The sequence below is a fragment of the Ictalurus furcatus genome, chromosome 11 (assembly GCF_023375685.1).
Source record: "Ictalurus furcatus strain D&B chromosome 11, Billie_1.0, whole genome shotgun sequence".
NCBI classification, from domain to species: Eukaryota; Metazoa; Chordata; class Actinopteri; order Siluriformes; family Ictaluridae; genus Ictalurus; species Ictalurus furcatus.
Window position 1 is genome coordinate 1,822,501 of NC_071265.1, and position 24,000 is coordinate 1,846,500.

General features: G+C 41.0%; 1 protein-coding gene across 2 annotated transcripts in view; it reads right to left on the minus strand.

The window, feature by feature from the left end:
- Positions 1-24,000, minus strand: part of oca2 (oculocutaneous albinism II) — a 115,185-nt gene that overhangs the window by 44,503 nt on the left and 46,682 nt on the right. For both annotated transcript variants that reach the window (XM_053635913.1, XM_053635912.1), the window contains exons 15-18: positions 20,149-20,281; positions 11,424-11,571; positions 8,706-8,763; positions 8,293-8,401 (exon numbers count right to left, since the gene is read on the minus strand). In XM_053635913.1, the coding sequence (XP_053491888.1) occupies positions 8,293-8,401; positions 8,706-8,763; positions 11,424-11,571; positions 20,149-20,281 (448 nt within the window). The remainder of the gene's footprint in view (positions 1-8,292; positions 8,402-8,705; positions 8,764-11,423; positions 11,572-20,148; positions 20,282-24,000) is intronic.

The following is a 24,000-nucleotide window of genomic DNA, read 5'->3' on the forward strand; positions in this document are numbered from 1 at the left end:
TTGCAAGACTATGCTTAATCTGTTTACAGAAAACTGACTCCCGGCGATTTTTCAAGGCAAACACAAGCTGTGCGACTCGACAGTACTTTAGGTTAAAAGCAGTGATGATGACTTGCTCTAGGCGTCACACCTGCAGAGAAAATAATAACCATAGCCTCACAGAGAGAGTCTGAGAAATATTCCCAGAGTCTCTGATGGACTGGATGTGTCAATTAGTTGTGTAATACCTCCACGCTCCAGCAGCACTCTATTACAGTATTTAAAGTAAATAAATAAATAAATAAATACATGAATGAATGAATAAACACTTCTGGCCTCTCAGAGGCTGCTGAACATACACTTAAATAACATTCAGAATCACTCTTGCTGCTTGAGGCAAACTTCTGAAGTGTCAAAATGGCACGACTAACATGCTTAAAATACATGGTGTCGTATGTACCTTTCAGTTTTCTCAAGGTTTCGTCACAGTATAAACATTTCTGATTTTATCAACCCATCGCTGTTTGATGTAAGGCGGCTTCGTTTGATAATCACCGTTAACTGTCCAGGTGTCAGCAGGAACGTTCATGATGCTCTTGTTCCTTGCACTGCTTTTACCTGTTCATCACCACTGCACCCGCAGTACTCGCCAGAACAGAGGTCCTTCGTTAGACATGCGATGTGACAGCTTGAAGGCGTTTGCGTCACTAAGTATGTGGTATTTTTATTCTACAGTGCCGTAGATAAATGGTCTGCACTTATATAGCGCTTTTATCCAAAGCGCTTTATACTGTGTCTCATTCACCTATTCACACACACACACACACCAATGGTAGCAGAGCTGCCGTGCAAGGCGCTAACTTGCCATCGGGAGCAACTTGGGGTTCAGTGTCTTGCCCAAGGACACTTCGGTATGTGGAGTCATGTGGGCCGGGAATCGAACCGCCAACCCTACGATTAGTGGACAGACCGCTCTACCACCTGATCCACAACCGCCCTTTATATACAGATAAATACTCTGGAGTTGACTCAGACTCTAGAGCCAAGCAATCTGGACTCAGGACAGACTCTATAGTTTGGGAATCTTGACTTGACTCTAGCTCTACAGCTGGGGACTCTGGACTTGATTCAGACACTACAGTTTGGGATTCTGGCATGGAAAATAACTGCAAGACTTGAGACTCTGGAGACAATTGTTTTTTTTTTATCTTTTACTCTTTTATAGTTTGGGACTCTAAAGTTTACTCAGACTCTAGAGCCAAGCAATCTGGACTCAAGACAGACTCTATAGTTTGGGACTCAACTTGATTTGACTCTGGACTTGACTCCAGCTCTACAGCTTGGGATTCTGTAGTCACCTGTGAATCTATTCTCAAGTGGAAATGAACTCTACTGGTTAGGACTCTGGAGTTGAGTTGGACTCTTGAGTTTAGGACCCTGTAGTTAACTCAGACACAAGGGGTAGAGACGCTACAGTTTAGAACTCTGGACTTGGCATAGACTAGTTTGGGACTCTGGAGTGCAAAAGGACTCTGGAGAAGAGTCAGACTGTTTTAACCCTGTAGTCTAATCTAGACCTGGGAATGCTGGATTTGATTCTAGCACTACAAATTGGGACTCTGGGTTTGATTCTATAGTTTGGGACTCTGATGTAGAAAAGAACTGCATGGCTTGGTACACTGGAATGAGTGTGATTCTTTTATGGTTTTGAACTCTAACGTCAACTGAAAACCTACAGTGCGGGATTCTGGATTTCACTTTAGCTCTACAGCTTGGGGCTCTGGGGTGGAAATGAACCCATAAGGACTCCAGACTCTTTTATGGTTTTGGACCCTGTACTCAACTGGACTTGACACATAATTACAGTTTGGGATTTTGGTCTTGACACAAACTCTACAGTTTAATGCAGAGTCTTATGCTTGGGATTCTGGAATGGAAAAGAACTCTACGGTTTGGGATTTTAAAGATGAGTCTGGAAGCTTTTATATGGTTTAGGACTCTAAAGTTAACTCCAACTCCAGAGCTAGGAAATCTGAAATTCACACAGATTCTACAGTTATGGGCCTCTGAATCTGACTCTAGTTCTATTGCTTGAGATGTTGGAATCATTATAGTTTGAGACTCTATAGAACTCTATCCTCTGGGATTTGTGGAACGAGTTAGACTGTTTTTTTGTTTAGGCCCCTATACTCAACCCTAGAGCTAGGAACTGTGGAATTGACATTTTGTGCCTCTGGAATTGATTTGAGTTCTATGGTATGCAACTCTGGAGTTTATTTGGACTCTTTTATGGTTTAGGAGTCTGAAGTCAATTCAGACTAGGAACTTGTCTCTAGCTCTACAGTTTAGAGACTCTGGAATATTTTTGAGCTTTACAACTTGGAACTTTGGAGTCGACTCTACATCTTGGGATTAGGGAGTCAAGTCTAATTTTAGATTTAGTGACTCTGCTGTACGGGACTTTAGATTCTAATTGAGCTCTACAGCTTATCCAGTAATCTGGACTCAGCTTGATTATAGCTCTATAGACTCTGTACTTAAAATGGACTCAACTTGTACTCTAGAGTTAGGTGCTCTGAACTTGACATGTAAAACAAGGGACACTGGAGTTGATCCAGACTCTATGGTTCGGCACTCTGAACTTGGTTTTGGTTTAGTACTTGATGGCTTGGGGACACGAGTCGATTCAGACACTGAGCCTATAGACACTGGACTGAACTCAAGCTCTATGGCTTGGGACTCCAGCGTTGACTTGGACTTGACCGCTTGGGAGCCTGCACTTGACTCAGACTCATAGCGTCAACATTAATCGTCTTGATAACTTGTTCGTTTGCTGGCTCTTCTATTCATCGCATTGATTACATTTTAACTGATGTTAAATTTTAAGAGTAAAAGCAGTTCACAGTTTATGTGCAAATCTCAGTATGAATACACCAAAGTAAAGCCAGTTCACTCATTATTCATTTCCCTCTCTGAGGTCCTGCAAGTGACCGATACAGTAATAGAACAAAACAATTTAACCTCCATACGGAGTTCGCTATCTGTGCAATTTCATCTTCATGTGCCTCCTGGTCTCAGTGAGAGAGTAAAGAGCCTCTGCTATGAGACACACAGATAATGTGTCTGGTCAAGCTCGGTCACTCTAATCAAAGACTCATTACACAAGCCTCCCACTTCTCTCTCATACACACACATGCACACACTCATGCTGGAACTAACCAACACCAGCAACAAATGATCCCAATTTTCCCACCTATTCTTGGGAGAAAGAAGGGCTAAATATGCATCCACCTTCTGAAAAGTTTGATTAAACAGGTGAGTGCTGGTGATTGCCACTGGGAAATCATTAAGCCACTGATTATAGCAAATGAGAAGGAGAGGGACAGGAGATATGCAAGAAAAGCAGTCCTGGGGACTTAGCCAATGATTTATTACGAGGCCAAGGTAATTCTAGAAACTGTGGGGGTCCTTTAAAAAATGCATGAGGACTTTCTGACCTATTTTGTTTTGATCAATGTTCATAGCCATTATGTTAGAATCCTACAATACAGGGCTTACCTTTTCGAAATGGCTGTAAATATGACCTCTTATAACGTTTCTTCTAAGACCGTGGGATCTAAAATAACAAGCTAGCTGGTAGGATAGCTGCTTGCAAAATGTGTGTCAGATTTCTAGAAAATGTTTAGATCAGGAGTATTCCTGACTCGTTAAAGCTTTGTTGCGTTACGCAGCCGAAAAAGCAGCACAATTTCTATTTTTTATCCCTATAACACTGTATCAGGCCTAAAAAGCCAAGTTAACATACCAATTTTGACAAAATACTAAATGATACCCAGAAAGTTGACTTGTTCCAGATCTAATGTCAGTATCTCTATCTGCTTGATGCAAAAATGAAACAAAGTTATTGATATATTACTTTTGGGCTTGCAGTCATCATCCTTAATTAATTCATTACAGCCACCGCCATTCCTCACTCTCCCACTTCTTCCTTTCCTCCTTTTCTTGCGCCAACTTTTGTTTTGGGATTCTGAATAGGTAAGCTCTCTTCATTTTAACATGATAATGAGACTAGGTCCCTTCAGGTGGGCTTCCTGAGATACTATTTTGACATTTTGAATGCTCAGTGCTTGGGCCCCTAGGCAATTCCCTGCCTTTTCTGTCTTGTAGCAACACCTCTGCTCATAGATAAGCTGAACACGGAGATGAATTTTGTGGGTGAATCAGGATGCTGGGAGAAGATGACAAGTAACACTGTTGAGAAACAACAAGTGACACAAAGAGAAAAACAAGCTAGACAAGCGAGAGAATAGGGAAAAAATAAGATGAGACAAGAAAAAATATGTAAAGCTCTTCAGGTTGCTTTAAACTATGTTCAGTGTGTGTGTGTGTGTGTGCGTGAGAGAGGGTGTGTGTTTTATACCTGCGGTTGTATCCCCATTGAGATGCTAATTGCAAATCAGCTTTTGAGGCAGGTGGCCAGGGAACAGGCAAAGACAGGAAGAGATGAAAAAAAAAGATATAGAGGAAATAGAGATTGATGCGTGAAGAGAGAGCACAAAGCAGGAAGAGCAGCCATGGACATTAATAGCAAGACATTTCCTGTTTGCTTCCTTTTCCTTTTGTCCTATCTCAGCTTGCCTCTGATGTACAGTGTTAAATCTATAAAAAGAGAAATAATATAATAAAGCAGGATGTGGTGAATAATCGCCTGTGCCACATTTCAGTGGGATGTCAATAGGATTGGATTTAAAATGCAACTCCTGATTAAAGAAGCAGTCTTTGTTTGGAAGCCAGTTACAGCGGGGGGAAATAAGTATTGAATTTGTCAACATTTTATTCAGTAAATATATTTCCAATGAGTTTATTCACATGAGATTTTCACCAGACATCAGTATCCACTCAAGAAATCCGCAAATATAAAGAATTCACAACATTAAAGTCTGTAAATAAAGTTGTGTGTAATAAAGTGGAATGACACGGGGAAAAAAGTACTGAACGGAAAAAAGTACTGAAAAGTACTGAACGGAAAGGTATGGCAAGGAACCAGCTGAAATCCATAAGTAATTATCCATGATGACGAAGATGAGACGTGGGTGGAGCTTCCAGCAGGACAACGATCCAAATCATACAGCAAAGGAAACTCTCAATCGGTTTCAGAGAAATAAATCAAGGTGTTAGAACGGCCGAGTCAATCACCTGACTCGAATCCAACCGAACAAGATTTAAAGACGATATGTTTAGAAGAACGGGCCAAAAATCACACCTGAATACTGCGACCATTCATTTCTTCATACAGGAAACGTCTTGAAGCGTCATTACAAACAAAGACTTCTCCACGAAGTATTAAATACATTTCACTTAGCGTGTTCAGTACTTTTTTCCCGTGTCGTTCCACTTTATTACACATAACTTCATTTATGGACTTTAATGTTTGGATTTCTTTATATGTGTGGATTTCTGGAGTTAATACCAAAGGCTGGTGAAAATTTCATGTGAATAACTTCACTGGAAATATATTTACTGAAACAAATGTTGACGCGTCCAATACTTACTGTATTCCCCCCGCTGTAGCGAGTTACAGTGGAAAGGAGGCAGTGACTAATGAATGAATTATTACACATTTAGCTACAAACAGTTCTGTAAGGAGCCTGAAAAAAAAAAAAAACACTCGCAAAGCTAAGTACATTTTTTTAAAAAATTTTTATTTATATATTTTGTTGTTTGTTTGTTTGTTTTTGGAGGTTGCAAGACAAGAATCATATTAGCGATGGCAAATTCCAGCTTACCACACTGTACAACCAGATAAGTTTATTTAACTCAAAATATTTGAGGAAACTAATTAGCTCAAAATTTTCAAGTTGATAAATCAATTTCTTTAAGCCAAATACAGTTAAATAGAACAAAAATTGAACTCAAACTTGTCAAAATTAAATGTATTTGGCTTAAAGAAATTGATTTATCAGCCAGTTTAATACCAGTACCCAGGAGGTCCTTTAAGGTCATTCCGTGTCCAAAATGTAAAAAGAAAAATACGTGAACTATAGCAGAGGGAAAAAAAAATGAAAAGGCACTTTTGTTGTGAATCAGCGAATTCAATCGTAAACAAACTAAGACAGGAGAAGGCCTTCTGTTTTACGCTCGCATTTCTAAATGACTTCATCCTAACAGACAGAATTACACCAGGTAGAAATAATGCACTTTAACGACGTTTTGTTTGATTTACGATCCAGATATTTTCAGGTATTGATATACAGCCTATAGACAAGATTTAATTCCATTCAATTTTATTTATATAGCATTTTTAACAGTGGACAGCTTTACAGAAATCTGCACGTAGGTTTCAAATTTATCCCTAATGTGCAAACCAGATGCGACGGTTGCGCGGAAACACTCCCTGAGACAGCATGAGGAAGAAACCTTGAGAGGAACTCAAAAGGGAACCCATCTTCTTCTCGGTAACATAATGAGAATACAAATCATATATCACCTATAACTGCATACTACAGAGTCATACTAAAGTGTAGTGATAATTACCGTACATTAGCCGTGTTTAATATATTTGTTATCTTCAGTTATTAGCAAGTTCATGCTAGGCATATGTACTTCCCAGGCACCTAGCAACAACTTCTTATACTCGCCTTTCTTCATAAAAGGAATGAATTCACAAGTTTCATGTGAATGCACTATGAGAAGGAAGCATCAATTTGCCCTTAGAGTGCTTATTTAAAAAGAAATTATAATAAAAAAAGGCACAAGTCACAAATGTTTGGAACAGCACCGCGTATAAATAGTCGTAGCTGACTTCAATTGCTTTTTATCTCTGATTATTGATGCATCGCTAGTAAGATTTACCTCCACAACAAGGGCCAGTCGGCGAGAATAAAAGCCTCTGTACTCTGCTTAATGACGCATTCAGGTAGTACATATATTTTTTTAAATAAATAATTTACAAACACGACAAAAAGGCAATTTAGCACGGAGCTACTACCCACAGTATCCTGCTATAGGTGGGGTGGACGGAACTGGTGTAATAAGGTACTGTAGAGAATGACAGAAAGCCAGAAAGCTCTTCAATTAAAATCCGGATGAGGAGCTGCAGTCGCGGCACGGAGGCTCATTCATCAAAAGCAAAACAAGTCTAGCGTCCCGGGCCTCTGGGCAAACCGTAAACACAGCCTCGTCAAGCTTGTTTATCTTAAAGCTGGAACCTAAGCCTGGGCTCAGGTACCTGATCCCGGACGGCGATGGCTTTCCGTGACACGCATGGGGAGTTACGTTTAGGTTGGATTTAAAGGTAATATACTGTACATAATGTCAGACCAATTAAACGAGCAGTGTTTAATATGTACCGTATGTTTCTACAGACAGCGTTCGGCGCCGGTCGCTCAGGAACACGTTCTGTGATAGTAATGTCTATAATCCGCTATAACACACTACTCGTAATCTGATCTCAGAGTCAAATCGGACATATCTTAACACATCATACAATTTAGAATATTATATTTCACACAGTTGTATTGAGCACGGATCACACGGTACTGCATGTGTTAATAGAGATAAAACTTTGAATAATAAACAACTGACTTACTGCCGTTCTTAACAGACATAGAACTATGAATTACAGGCTATTCAAACTGGAAAAAAGTTTCTAAAATGCATCTTCAGAAATATAACCATGTTTATATATATATATATATATATATATATATATATATATATATACACACAGCAGCATCTGCAACAAATGCAGTAAGCAAACAACTCATTAATCATGTGGCTCTGATCCACAGGAAGAACTCACAGGGAAAAGATTTCGCTACCCTGTACATTGATTTCCTGTTTTTGTTTCTCCACATTATAATGTGTGTTCTGTCTCAAGCTTCAGTACAAAGATGTGGATTATATTTAGTCTTCCAGAATTCAACCTTAACGGCGTTATATAATGTGTACAGCGTTATAGAATTCGGTCCTAACGACAACCTGAAGACCCCCTGAATCCAAGCCTTGAGAAGAACAAAATGAAGGCCCTTCTGTTGTCCCAGCCAAATATTTGTTGAACGTCTTACTGTACCGCTTCCGCGGCGGTGTGCCGTTTGATTGTATTTTAGGCCCAGCTGCAGATAATTACTTTGTCAACAGATGGCTTGAAATATGCACAAATTAACTCCTATGCTAATACTGCTCTCTTAATTAGCATCACTCTCAGGGCATATTATAATAAAAGGAGCGGAGTAATTGTGCAGCACTTCCTCCTTAAATGCGTTCAATTGGTACGTGTCTATACTGGAAGTGGAAACGGTTAATAATTCTCACCAAGCTCCAGATGAATCCCAGCGACAAAGGAGTTCAGGAAGAACATGAAGATGACTATGGAGAGCACCGAAGCACATTTCACCAGCAGGACTTTATCTGTGATTCTGTGCTGTACAAAAGAAGAAGAAAAAAAGAGTGAGAGAGAGAGAGAGAGAGAGAGAGAGAGAGAGAGAGCAAATCAGTGAAGGAGGAGAGAGATACAGTAGACTGGCCTCTCTCCAACACCAATTATGTTCTCTCAGGCATAATCAGAGAATTTAGTCCTCCTTCTCTTCAATGTGACGATAACAGCAGAACAGGAAAGGACCTGTCAAGTGGGGTTACTCCGGGAACTGTGTGGGCAGGAAGAACATCATCACTGTGATTCATTTAAATCTCTCTTTTTTTTTTATTATAATCATTGTCATCTTTACCGTTTTCTGTAGCTCCTGGATGTTGCTCTCCCAGTTTTTGTCCTCTTGGGATATTTGCCTAAGAAGGATAGAAACGTCTAAATGTGCAATCACGCTGTATCGGAACACAGTTAAGTGGAGGAATTACAGAATTAAGCTGCCTTTAAACAGGATTCGTTTTTGCACTGGGTCTGTTTTTAGTCCCCAATCGAAATCGATAATATTCCTACAAACCGGACCAACGTTGTACGGCGTACTGAAATAACCCAAGGTAGTGTGTAAGAACAAATGAATGAATAAATAAATACATAAGACAATAAGTAAATAAATAAATAAGTCCTCTATTTGTCCTCTATTTCTGGAAACCACACACGTCTCGTCCTGTTTCGAGAATGTTAGAGTATGTTACAAAGCGCTGACGCTGGAGACTCCTTCCATAAATGTTAAATAAGTGTCTCCTTACAAAAAACATCACCATATCAACAATTACACGTCATTTTTTTTGACACATTTTTCAAGAAAATATGTTTATTATTATGCTTAGTTTATGTGGTGCTTCTGCCATACACGTCTCTGTGAACATGATCAAAAGTGAAATGGGCCTGTACTATGTAGCGTGTTAATTATGTCATACTTTACTTCAGGGGAGTGATCATATGGCTGTATAATGCCTACATAAACCTTCATAACGGAGAGTGATATTTAGTCCTACTGTATACATACATACGGCAAGAATGAAGCAGGATGAACAGTGAAGCACTCCACTCTACTCTGTAAACATTTATAAGGGTATATTGACTGTTTAAACCTTCATTATAGTCTTTAAGACACTTGATGGATTCTGGAACGTTTATGTCTGTTTACGTCAGTTGTCATGACGAGCTCGTGCGTGTGTCATGTCGTCCTACGAAAACTATTGTATTCGTAGTTATTGTATTCTATCCGATTGTACTGTGGTCCTATGAACACACTTTAAGAAAGATGATTAATTTCCACAGCGAGCAGTTAAACACATCCCATCGGTTGGGGAAAGAAAAAAAAACAACAACTTATCCTGTCTTAATAGTCCTTCAGAAGTTTATAATCCTATAAGTACTACATATGTGCCTTTTGCTTAATTTTAATATTTGTATTTGCTCATAAAAGTGTTAGAAGAGCTGTTAACTGTTAGCACGGATTTTTACCCCACAGCCTTACTGACCTTCTCTAAACCTGGCCTGGCAAAATATGACACTGAAATTGATCGTGTCATAACGGTCGAATGGTGGAACTGAGGTTACTGTAATTATCCCACTATTACACTTTCATATTGAACCACTCCAAACAAATGGCTTCATAAGCGCTTCTTAAAATGGTTTGTTCTGAGGTTAGAGTATTACGGGCTGCTATAAGGTTACGTACAATCAAAGTACCCTGATATATCCTGGACTTAAAAATGGCATAAAATTGGTTCAGTCCTTCAAGCGAAATTGCGACAGTCCCTGATTACAATGACACCCCAAAGTGAGGAGGACCGGACTCGTACCGGAGTCAGAGTGATTTAAACTCAGTGGGGTTCACGCCCTCGTACCTGATTAGTCAGTATTTCTATCGGAGACCTGGAGTTAGAAACAGATTGTGCTGGTCGGTGGTGTGTGAACGAGTCACGCTTAGATTAGAGGCTTTGACTGATCCATTGGTTATGTACGGTACTGGATAATGACCAGGACTTTAAGGCTGTATATACATTGTAGGCCTTGAAGCATAAGTCCAATATATCGACAACCGATCTGATTTCTCGTCTCGTCTCGTGTCTTTACGTGACACATAAAAACCGGAACCCGTATCCGATTCCCGTGTTTATTCCACGCCAAAATGTGCTCGGATGAAAAGAGCTCAGGATTCACCTAACCCCCTGCTGTAGAAGAGATCACTTTCATACGGTTTCTTCAAAATATGTTAACAGGTCATCAAAACATCATACGAGTCCTAATGGAGGAGTAAAATACGCCCCACTGCTGCTCTGTCAAACACCGCATTACTTCTGCCGACATCGATCTCACCGGTAATGCGGTCGAGGCTGAGAAGTCAGGAGTGGTGGGATGGAGACGACGCCTTTGATGATGAGTGTGAAATGTCCAGATGAATAGAGAAACTAGAGCTGTAGGAGTCGTGTCTGGTCTCGAGACCATTTCTGCACTGACTTGGACCGTCTCAGACTTGCTGGCATTTGTACTTGGTCTTGGGCATCTTGCTAAAGTCTGTAAAATAATGTTGGTGTTGTCTTTTCTTTTCACACTTGACAGGAAGTCATTTCTTCTTCAAGAAAACAGCCTGATTATGGGCACAATGCACGGACGAAGCCGGCTAGTCGAAGTCAAGGCCTCAAAAAGGTTTTGATGGTTTTCTTGAACTTGACTCGGTTCCACAGTGTCAGTTGGACTTGACCTCGGCTTGGCCTTGACCCCCCTTAAGAATCCTTCTTGACTCAGTCTCAGCTAGTCTTGGTCTTGGACTTGTCTCGGTCTTGACTACAGCCAAAATGACCAGATATCAGATATCTTTCTGATTTAGAAACTCATCTGAATGGGAAAAAATCCGATCTGAGATTTTTACGCAACGATATCCGATCCGTCAGAAATCCAAAGGAAATTGGAATTGGTTGGCAACATAAATGTAGCCTATGAGCTTTTTTTCTGCTCGGTGATGTTTTAATCATCATTCATTCTGAGAAATATTTGCGTGCGGTGTGTGGGGTACCTCTGTAAGGTCCGGAGCTTCTTGCGCAGGAGGCTCTCCAGGTTGAGAACCTTCTGCATGAGAAGACACTTGACGGCAGTCTCCTCTCGGCTGGCGGGGTTGATCCGCTGCGCCGTCTGTCTCCACACCAGAATCTCGTGTTTCAGCTCTGCAGAAAAGACAAAAAAAAAACCCAACAGAGAATTTTCTTTTCATCCACGCCTAAAATGAGCAGCACTCTTCTGGGAATACGCGCGTGGCAGAAAGCCGCTGCCTCGCATGGATGATGCGTTATTCTTTAACACAATAAAGATAGTGGGAAATAAAGTTCTCACTATGGTCCTGATTCATTTATGGGGTTGAGAACGCTCCTCTCGCTGTGTATTCAATCAGCTTTTATATATTTAAGTGCATCCCACATGCTCAAAGCCTTTTTAAAGCTTTTTTACATATTTATTTCTGGTGTCATATTGAATGCAGGAGCAGTGGGAAGCTGGTAATGGCGATGCGGATGCTGTGAGCGCGGGTCCATTTGCACTACAGCAAACACTGATGATATTGGATGCGTAAAAGTCAGTTTCATCAGGAGGATCGGACCGGATCTCCGTCAGCGGAAGCGTATTCTGTCTGCCGGTGCTGTTTTGGAGAGAACTGAGACTACTGAGAGGCTGAATTCAGGATAATTCAGGATTCTGCTTGGTCACAAGTTTGATTCATTTTCTATACGAGCAGCTCTGACATTAGCGGCGATGCACATCACGGATTCTATCCGTTTCTATTCATTTCATATAAATATATTAACGCGCTCGTTATAATACGTCATCATTCCCTCATTCGCAGGGACTTGTATCACAGAAGCTCCACGTAAACAAATGTAAAAGACGTGTAGTTGTGGATATCGTGACGTTTCCCGTACGGAGATTGTAAATTTACGTAACATTTACGGAAGGAGTCTCCGGTGTCAGCACATTGCTGCAGTCTAACGCTGTAACGTTACGTTTAAGGAGTTCTTGAGGCGTATAGTTGCTATAACATAAGTGAGAACAGGAACTAAATTGTTTTGAAAATGTTTTTTAACAGATAAAAAGTATGACGTGTCAGTTTAAAAAAAACATTTTTATAGGAACCCATTATAGGAAAACTTTGGGGTGGAAACAGTAGCTCCGCCTCACTGATTATTTTCCTATAACAGCACACCCCATTATGGTTTATTACTAAATTACTTGACACACAGTTTAGTTGAAATGCCTCATAGAGGAACAATATTATCCAGGCGGTTCTGGCAGCGGGAGCTCGTACCACGCACTCTGGCACCGCAGAGTCTCGGCTTTATAGATTTGAAATTGGACTGGCATGGAGAAGCCACCAGCATGCGTTGTGATGGTCTTCCAGATCGGACACACAGGCAGCGGATTGGTGAGATGTGTACCTCCTGTTGTCCTGAATCACTGCACTCGGCTTCTCCAATATACAGGCTGATAGTGTTTGCCCTGAACCCAATAACCTCATACAGACAGAATGAAATAGGAACTCCGAACAGCAGACACTGTACAGGAAGACTCACAGAGAAAAAAACACTTGCCTTCCTGCCTTTTAAAGCAGAAATTCTTCTATATATTGGGCGATAATGGCTAATAGATCCTGATTTACTGAGATCCAAAATAATGAGGCTCGTTGAGGTCTGAAAGAACAATTAAAAAGCACGAGAAATGTCAGAAAATGTCAAATACAATGTGATTTTTTTTTTTTAACCCGAGAGTGTCTCTGTTCATTAAATAAAACCATAAAAGTCGTTCGATTTGTGTTTAACTAACTAGCTTTAGGCGGTATATAATATAGCTGCTACTGTTACAAATCAGACAGGCCACGCCCACGAGAAACAGACCGCCGGTGATAGTGTGAACGTGGGGTTAAGCAACAACAACGAAAAAAAAAAAAAGATTTTTTATGTGATGGATAACAGCACTGAGCTCACAGAGATCTACTGCTCAGCAGTCAATGCAAAGTCCTTTGTAACTGTACCATAAAAAGTTCTTGAAAGGGTTCCTGCAGTGAAAGTAATCATGTCTATCCTGCACACAATTACAAAACCCTCAAAATCTCACACTGGTCAACAGCACACGGACGTCTCTCGAACTTAAAAATATTCAAATCGCCAGGCATCCCCCCCCCCCCCAACTTTAATTACTTTATTACTTTTTCAATCCCACTTTCACACTGATTTCCTATCAGCAGGCTTCTAATGACATAATTCACTTGGTGTTAACGTACACGCATGTAAATTACCATGGCTGAAATGATTCCTGAGATGAACCGATTTAAACTGCAGAAGTGCCCACTGTGACTCGAGCCTCGAGCGAAACGGAACAGAAACATTATGACTCAGGGGAAAGGCTTTTGAAACTCTTCTGGATGAATGCCAGCGGTGAGACCTTCAACAGCAGATTTCAGAAAAATCCGTATTCCGAGAAGAACTGCTGCGTATAAAGAGGGTTATCGAAGAGGAACTATTATGTGAATAGCCTGTAATCTTCATTCCATTGTATTACTCTCAGGTGTGCTGAGGAAGGCTCAGGTGTGGAATGAGATTGGAGAGAAAATGGAGAAGGTGCAGCTGTGATGAAGTGCCTCGTGGAAGGAGAGCTGCTTACGAGGACAGTGTCTGAGATCTCTAGGAGAGCTCAGGGTCTGGGATTTTAACTTTGGCCATCACGTACGCCATCGTCAGAACCAGTGATTCTCCTAAACATGGTTCTGGGTTTTTGGGGGCCTTTCTGTTACATGGTTCTCCTAAACCTGGTTCGGGGTTTTTGGGGGCCTTTCTGTTACATGGTTCTCCTAAGCAAGGTTCTGGGTTTTTGGGGGCCTTTCTGTTACATGGTTCTCCTACACATGGTTCTGGTTTTTTGGGGGCCTTTCTGTTACATGGTTCTCCTACACATGGTTCTGGTTTTTTGGGGGCCTTTCTGTTACATGGTTCTCCTAAACCTGGTTCTGGCTTTTTTGGGGGCCTTTCTGTTGCATGGTTCTCCTAACCCGGGTTCTGGCTTTTTTGGGGCCTTTCTGTTACATGGTTCTCCTAAGCAAGGTTCTGGGTTTTTGGGGGCCTTTCTGTTACATGGTTCTCCTAAGCAAGGTTCTGGGTTTTTGGGGGCCTTTCTGTTACATGGTTCTCCTAAACCTGGTTCTGGGTTTTTTGGGGCCTTTCTGTTACATGGTTCTCCTACACATGGTTCTGGGTTTTTGGGGTCTTTCTGTTACATGGTTCTCCTACACATGGTTCTGGGTTTTTTGGGGCCTTTCTGTTACATGGTTCTCCTACACATGGTTCTGGGTTTTTGGGGCCTTACTGTTACATGGTTCTGAGTCTCAGGAGTTGTATTTTTTTTTTATAAACATGGTTCCTGGGTCTTTTATGACACTTGGTTCTGGATGAATGTGTGATGAACTCCACAGATGATCAAGAAGAAGGAAGGCGGAGGCAGGCTTGAGAAAACTCAACTCTTTATTTTGCTCTGTTGTTCTTTTCCCGCTTTTCAGCATTCTTTTTCTTTCTTTTTAACATACACAGGCACACATAAACACATAATTCACGTCGTGCTGGTGGCTATCTCTCTCTCTCTCTCTCTCTCTCTCTCTCTCTCTCTCTCTCTCCCGAGGCATGTGTCTCTCTCCCTCTTATCCTCACCTCATTTCATTGCACAGAAAACATTCATTAAGAGAATTCCCCACAGGTGTGCATTCCTTACCACTCACCTTCTCCGGCTCCGCCCCCATTCACAAACCGGAGCTTGTCCACCCCCCCCCCACCCCCCCTCGCCACATATACCCCCGCTGCCACTCAGGCCGGGAAGCCATCCAGCCTGCCGCCGACGGAGTGGAAAAGCCCATTTTCTCTCGAGACACTGGAGTCTAGGGGATCTGCCAATATCTCTTTGTTAAATCCAGTGTCGAATAAAAACGAGCCACGCCTAACCCATCGAGCAGTTCATCAATGTAAGGCATTGGGTATGCGTCAAATTTAGACCCTGCGTTGACTTTTCTAAAGTCCACACAAAACCGAACTGTCCCGTCAGTCTTGGGAACTAAAATCACCGGGCTGCTCCAGTCACCGTGGGACTCCTCAATTACCCCCATGTCGCGTGTAGCATCGAGTTCATCCCAAACTACATTTTTTGTGTTGGGGTAGCCGATAGGGACGGCTGCGCACCACCACCCCGGGGTCGTCTCAGTGTGGTGCTCTATGAGAGTAGTGCGAACAGGGAGAGGCGAGAACACAGAAAATTCCACCTGTAATCTACTAACGTCTGTGATTTAGAGTGGAGAGAGGTGGCCTCCATACAGGACGGGGGGATTGGAGTGCTGATTTTAGATTGAGCTCCGGTCCTAGCTCCTCCCTCTAGAAAATGACTGTCGCCAAAACCACGGGAACCGTCTCCCTCCATGGTTTTAGGAGGTGAAGATGGTAAATCTGTCGTGTCCCTTACTTCACCCATTCACCTTACTTCATAGCCGACGCCCCCGACTTACCGTGTAACCTCAAAGGGCCCTTGCCACTTGGCGAGTAATTTAGAGCTCGACGTGGGTAACAAAACGAGCACTTTTTCTCCCGGCGTGAACTCTCGTAGCCGAGCGACCCTGTTATACAGCCGGGACTGACCTTCGTGCGCCTGTAGCAAATTCTCCGGTGTTATGTGGCTTAAGGTCAAGACCGCACTGAATTTCACTGAAATTTTTACTGTTTGAAGGTCCCTCCTCCCGATTTTCCCAACTGATGTTGAGCTTGCGAGGCTTGCGTCCCTACAATAATTCGAACGGGGAAAACCCCGTGGAGGCTTGCCGCTTCCAGGTATCGCGTTGTGTAGTCCTCTAAAACTAACACAAAGCGATGCCCTCGTGCAGATCAACCTGATGGCCTGACGAGGTTCATACCAATCCTTTCAAAGGCGACCTCGATTAATGGGAGTGGGTGCAACGGTGCCTTTGGGGCGGCCGGTGCTCGTCCACGCCTCCGCCTCCGGGCTCCAGAAAACAGTTCCCGGGTCCTTTCTAACACTCGCAAACATAACTCCACTCTCGTGGATGCGTTTTCTTTACAGCAGGACACATCGAGCTGAAATATCAGCAGTGTTTTTGTTATGAATCTGACCAATCAAAACAGTGAGTTAAAAAGCATGACAAAGATAGATTACATCCCACACACATTACGATATCAAGACCTTGATTCAGTATCTTGGGCCTTCATTAAGTCGTGCAACTGTTGAAGCATGGTATCAAAACTAATAATAAAATGCAAACTACCACAGTGTGTGTGGAATGTGGGATCATTTTGTTCAATTAAACCAGTGATTAATGTGATCATTACAACTAGGACTATTCGTGCAGCAAAATACAAAAACATATCATATTTATTTCAACTCTCACCATCTTCCCATTCAAACATCGTTACATTAGAGCTTTTAGTATTTATTTTTAAATCGTCTCTTGTACTAATGCGACATCATATTACATTTCAAAACTAAGAAATAAGACAATTTCCTGCATTCTAAACGTGAGCGTTTGTGTTTAAAGGCAGTGGTCTAGACAACACCGAGAAACTTCATATTGAGTCTCTGATGCTTCTATTAAAAAAGAAAAATCCAGCAAGCGTACACACAGGCGATGTCAATCACCTGGACAAGGAGAGAAAAGAAAACCCACTTAAGCAGCTGCGGAACCCGACTCTGAAGACCAGGAACTTTCCCTGCTGATGTAGCGTTTAGAGTCAAGCTGCGTGACTTGAACAATAATTTCTAACAAATCATTCCTAACACAGGAAATACACGAGAACGTGAACCTGCAAAATTTTTCGATTTCGAAAAATCGATTTTTCCGATTTTTCCGAACATTATGTTATAACGTTATAGAGTTCCTGAATTACATAGCACGGTTTAATTCGTGCCTATTATTCTCAATGAAATGCTTTGATCTTGATTCTCACCTGGTGTAAACACACACACACACACACACACACACACACACACATAGCTAAAGCTTTCAGGTAAATCCCACACTGGCTCTGTGTACTGTTTATTCATGCTTATTAATGAGCTGCGTATGCATTATGCGCTCACTCTTTTGGAGAACACGCCTTTGGAGCCTTTTGAGAGGTCAACGTTCAAAGAACAAACATGTTTGATGTTGAGGGGACTTAAGAATGAGTGGGTAATTAAAACTACACCTTTATTTTTAAGGTTTTGTGATCGCATGCAGAACATCTGACGTGTGTGTGTGTGTGTGTGTGTGTGTGTGTGTGTGTGTGTGTGATTTATGAATTAAACATGTTTGTGTGTTCAAGGACATGACGTAAAATCCGAGAGCGAGCTCATGTTGTTTGCAATCTTCTAAAATGGTGTTCATTTTTATTTTTAAGTCTAGACCGTATTGTTGAATAAAACCGCAAACCGTGTTCTCTTTTATTTCACTCCTTTGATTTATTATTTAAGCCTAAATACCTTGTAGTACATAGTCTCTCCGAGGGTCGTCCCGCTGTGAGAACACTTACCAGAAACCTACGACAATGTAAAACCCTGTTATGGAAGCTAAGAACCCATAATTATCAAATGAACCCTTGAAGAATCCTTAAAGAACCTTTTTTTTTTTTTCTTCTAAGTACTAAGATAGCTAAATGTTAAACGTCTGCTAGGTTTGACGTATTAAGAAGAAATTAATGAGCAATAATTTGGTTAATCATCTGTTACCCGGTTCATAAACACACTCTTAGAAAAGAAGGGTTCTTGAAGATTCATTGGGTCTACTTGGAACTGTTTCTGACAGGAATACACTTGAAGCTTGAAGGATTGTTCCAGAGGGATAACCCATGCGGCAGATCGAGTATGAGTGGGAGCCATTTTGTTAAATGAAACCAAATTTGGTGGTCTAGACGTTATTGAAAAACCCCTGTCTCAGGCACTTCAAGTCAAGGGCAACCTCGGAGGTGTGAACTACACGCGGGTGAGTTTAATAATCCGAACGCAGAGCCCAGATAATCCACTTAAGCAGGTGCGCAACCCGACTCTGAATACGAGGAACTTCCCCCATGGAAATGTTGACATACCCTTCGGACTTTAGTTGCTGATTCTGAGTACAGCGCATTGTGAACTACAATTTCTCTTACTCCATAACGTCACAGCTTTGGAATATCACTGCAGGTGGAATTGGAAAAATGTAGTTTAAAATTGTAAATGCAAGAAGAAGAAGAAGAAGAAGAAGAAGAAGAAGAAAATGATGATGAAGAAGAATAAGAAGAGGTAGAAGAAAATGAAGAAGTAGAAGAAAAAGAAGACGACAAAGGAGAAGAAATGAAGAAGGAAAAGAATAAGAAAATGAAGGAAAAAGCAGAAAATGAAGAAGAAGAAGAAGAAGAAGAAGAAGAAGAGGAAGAAGAAAATGAAGATGAAGAAATGAAGAAGAAGTAGAAGAAAAACGTAAAAAAGAAATGAAGAAGAAGAAAATGAAGCGGAAGAAGAAGTAGAAGAAAATGAAGTGGAAGAATAAAAATAAGAAGAACTGAAGAAGAAGAAGGAAAAGAAGGAGAAGAAAAAGAAGAAGAAAATGAGGAGGAAAATGAGGAAGAAGAAGAAGAAGAAATCATTTAATTGGGCAGTATTAGAGTCGAAACAGGAACACGTGGTGAGGCTAAAGGGAACATGGGAGGAAAGTGTCTGAAATGAGATCATAATCAAATTAAAAAGCTGTACATCAGTGGTAAAGGGTGCTTCAGGAGAAACGGCGTGAGTATACAGCAGAACAAGTACAGGCACCAGTTTAATGATATATCTGTGAGGTCATCATCGTGAGCCACATCTGGTGAGAGATCGCACTGTATTTCAGCCCGACACTGACAGGAGCTTTAACGGGAATTTCAGTGGGATGAATTAATATAGTATCATATCTGACACACGGACACGCTCGCCACCTGATCCTCCGAGTGTGCGAGAGACTGATACCAAAGCCATAAATCTGTATTCGAGGATAAAGTAAATAAATACATTTACGATTTGATCGATTACATCATTTTGGACACTCTTTCTGAGATATCGGGGTGTAATACAATGCCACAATCTGTACCAGTACTGGGATTTAAATGTAAAAGTGGGCGTGGTCTAAACCAGAAGTCCCTGAAAACACCGGGAAAATCTCCAATCCCTGATTCCTCTCTTAGATAGTTCCTCTCAGCACTTATTTATTTCAAATATTCAGGGGCGGGGCTTCATATAAGATGAACTTATGATGTCAGAAGTACATGTGATATGCAAATTATATGGAAAAAAAAAAAAAACAAATTGAAAAAGAGGAGGACAAGGTGGTACCCAAAAACGTTTAGCCCCGCAGCATAAGTGCTAAGCTGGACAGCTAGCCAACTTAGCTAGCCAACACTGATGATAAATGAAATCATGGTTGCTATGGCAACGTGAAATATATTCAAGATTGTACTGATTGATTTATTCATTTTTATTTAGACAGGTTTGGCTGCTGTTACATAAAACGAAATCCAATTCGTACATTTCAAACCCGGTGACAAATCCCAGCTAACCTGCTAGCGTTTAGCTAACCGGCTAGCTTTTTTAGGACGCCCAGATGGCACGAGTGTTTCTGAGTTGCATATTCAGAGATTGTTGCATTTGTTTAAAATTCAACGTGTACCGATGATCTCTTTACTATTTTATGTGTCATGTTTATTGCATAATCCGACTTCGCAACTCACCCATAATCTCGCTGGACTCTTTGTTGTAGAGTTTCTTATTCCAGTAGAGGATCCTCAGAAAGGGAAAGGAGGTCAGCAGCACCAGGCAGATGCCCAGGAACATGTATCCTGTAAACGCAGCAAAATCCAGTCCCTGGGGAAAAGGAAAAGATGGCAGGAACGACACAATGAGTACAAAACCCATCTTATGTTTAAAAAAATAAATAAATAAATAAAAATAAAAGTTTTTTAAATTATATTCATGCAAAACAGACATCGGATTTTTCTGCTGAACATTCACAGGAAGCGGCCATTTTGACGTTGACCAACCATAAACACGAATATCTCGTTTACCCTCCACTACCTGCTTCAAACAAATCTTTTGTATTACTTATAAGAGAGGTACATTTAACATTTTCCCAATCCCATTGCCGGTATCTGGCGCAGAGCCAATTCAAGATCCTGAATCTTCTTGCCAGAAAAGTGTACAAAACATAAAAAGCTACTGACTAGTTTCTCTACAATGAAACAGAGGCATTGTCTCCGTCATGGATAACATATTTACCTTGAATTCCGCATCACAGGACTGGCATAACCATGTCATAAGCTGTCATTACAGTATACGTCACGTTTCATAGCTGTATTACGTTACTGTTACCGTTACCTGATGCCATGACAGTTTACATCAAGTGATGCCAAGTTGGGATACTACTCCTTAGTTAGGATATGATTCATGACAGATCATACTGTACGTAAGTTATTTTAAAGCACGGCAATGAAAAACGTTCTCCTTTCTGATTGGCTGATCCCTCTGACATAGCCTTCAAGGGTTTTCTGAGTTCTCTCAGAGGGGAAGCCTTAAGGATTCTAGATTTAAGTCGAAAATAATAATAAATAAATAAACGTATTCAGTTGTAAATCAATACGCCATGTCATGCCAAGCCCTTTAGAAAGCCGCTATAGACTTCACAATAAGATATAATAATAGAACATATTATCACATGCAGCCACACGGTATTTCCATCAAGTTCATGACAGGTGTTGTGAAATCCTACAACACAGAGCACAAAAAAATGAGCAAAAGAGTTTATAAAAACGCCGACAGGGAATCAGGATCAGCATAACAACCATGATAAGCGCAGTGATTCATGAACATGGATCGGTGAAGGTTTTACATAAGACGCCATTCGTGCGATTCTTCTTCGTCAATCACCTGCGACGTTCACTAACTGCATGCTGATGATCTTCTTTTACTTGAGATCTCATCTCAGTGGTGGCTCCACCCATCTAATTCCCACCTAAGTACATCATTAGGACATGATTGCAAGAATACCCGATTTGTTTCTTTGTGAGAAATGATCAATAGGAGATGCATAATGATTGACGTTGCTCTGTGAAGATTTTGGATCCTATTCCAGATATAGGGCAGAGGTAGCTCTTGCGTTAAGGTGTTGGTCTAGTGCTCAGAAGGTTGTGAGTTCAAGCCCCAGCACTGCCAAGCTGCCGCTGTTGGGCCCTTGGGCAAGGCCCTTAACTCTCAACTGCTCATTTGGTGTCTACCAAATATCATTAACGTGAGTGTATTCCGCCAATTCCAGATCAACGTGGGGTTTTTTTTCCATTTAACAATGTGGGGGGTGCAAACTTTTGCACTTACCTGTAAAAAAAACAACAACAAAAAAAAACAGTGATATCCCTGCCTTAATTTTGTCTAATAAACATAAATAATTAAGACGCTGGAATCAGAAAAAGAAAACGAAGGAATTTGTTTAAAACACCGTACGACGCATTACTTCCGCACAGCGGTAATAAACGTCTCAGGTCCGAATCGATGCGGCGAGGCTTTTAATGATTTTCGAATGATTCGTTTTGTTTATTTCCCACCCCGCGCCTCCCGTGTGTCCACGTCCCTGCAGTTAAACCGTAGAGCAGAACAAACACGACAGCTAGTGAGCTAGTATTTCCAGCACAAACACGCATAGACGCATAACGGCTTCTGTCTCAGAGCATTTCTGCGTAATGGAACTTCTATTTAAATGTGATAAAGCTTTCATTTTCAGTTCCATCAAGACAGTTTATCACCCGATTCCCATCTGGATGCCACCAAATGAACCTGACAGAAACAGCCATTGCGGTATTGAAGATATTTTACACTCTGATAAACACACTGATTCATATGCGGCGCATGACGTGCGCCACAAGCACGCGCTGAAACTTCGATATAAAAAAAAAATAATAAATAAATTTAAATTTAAAAAAAAAAGCAGCGAGCAGAAAACCCAGGACTTATATATTTCTGCTCGGGAATTAATGTAGAAGATAAGAAGAGGTGATGGAGGGGCAAAACAGATAGCAAAACAAGATAGTGACTAGAGCAAATCAGCTCTCTGGAGCATAATGCTAGCAAATCAGTCTATAGATAACACTTAAGAGACAATGCAGTCTGGTAAGTCCTTGACAGAAGCAAAGTTCTTTGCAGAAAGAGGTTGCACTGTGCATCACCGAGCGTCGAGAAGAAGCTGGAAAAACGTCGAAGGAGAGAGAGAGAGAATGTGGGAAAACTGGTGTACAGTGACCTCTACAGGAGGCACGGAGAGACTCTACAAGCAAGGAGGAGAAGAAGAATGGCAATCACGTTACACTGCATCACTGGATCTCATCGATGACAGGCTGTAAGAGATCACAATAAGCTCTAAAGGCCATGTTCTAGAACAGACTGTGTGATAGTGTGTGCGTGTTTGCGTTCTCCATGTCAGATTATAATGATGAAGATCCTCTAACGGTAGACCTGCGTCGAAAGGAAACGACTCTGTTCTGTTTACGTCACCGATCAGCGTGATCCGTGTTGATTATCCTTCCAACAATAGACAATTGATTCTTTTTGATTCCAAAATAATACATTTTTAGATTTCTTTTTTTTTTTTTTTTTTAACTATCGCAATTAATCTTCGCCATTTGATCGCTGATATTCTTTATTGTACTGGAACCTGCATTTCTTTATGCAAATGAACTAACTACTTTAGCCAGCTAGTTAACATGCGCCAGCTGCCATCATTTCCCACCGACATAATCCAACACCAATTATTAGCCACGTAGCTAACTTAACCTAACCCGACAGGATTTCTGAAAGGATCTTTAGCCGACTTAAAAATGTTTATCATCGTCACCGTTTGCATTAGACCGAGAGAAAACGTGGACCAACTTTTGCTAACTAGCTAACTGCTAAGAATATCCAGCTAGCTCACAGTACAGAATCATAATCCTGACTGGATTACTGAAAGTCATATTTTAATCATGTCTAATTTTCTAGAAGACTAGAAAACTGTGCTAATAATGAGTTAGAACGCTAACCTAGCACCCTGTTAGCCTGCTAGCTGATATAAGCTAACCTGACAGGATTTCTGAGAGGATTCTAAGCCATATTAAAAATGTTCAGAATCTTCACTGATACGTAGCATTAGCAAGATACAGTAGTAAGCCCGAACTAACTGCTAACATTTGCTGACTAGCTAACAATAAACCAGATTCTTCATTGATTGTATTATTCATGGTTCACACAGTTAGCGTAACCTAATTCAAAACTCCTAGGTCCTAGTCATCGTCATAAACATTTGATACCTTTACTGCTAATGCTAGCTAGATGGCTAACATAAGGCAGGATATTTATATCGCTTAGTCCTTATATAATACAATCCCTTCATTAAAAAATACAGAAATACAGAGCTTCAGCTACTCAAAGTAGTTTTCTGTCAATTTCCTTTATTATTATATTTTCTGTGTGTGCATGATTAGTGCTAATAGATACGGTTCCTGGTCGACAGCCTTTGCTAATTAGTCAACAAAAACAAGTGTGATGAAAACAAATGAACACAA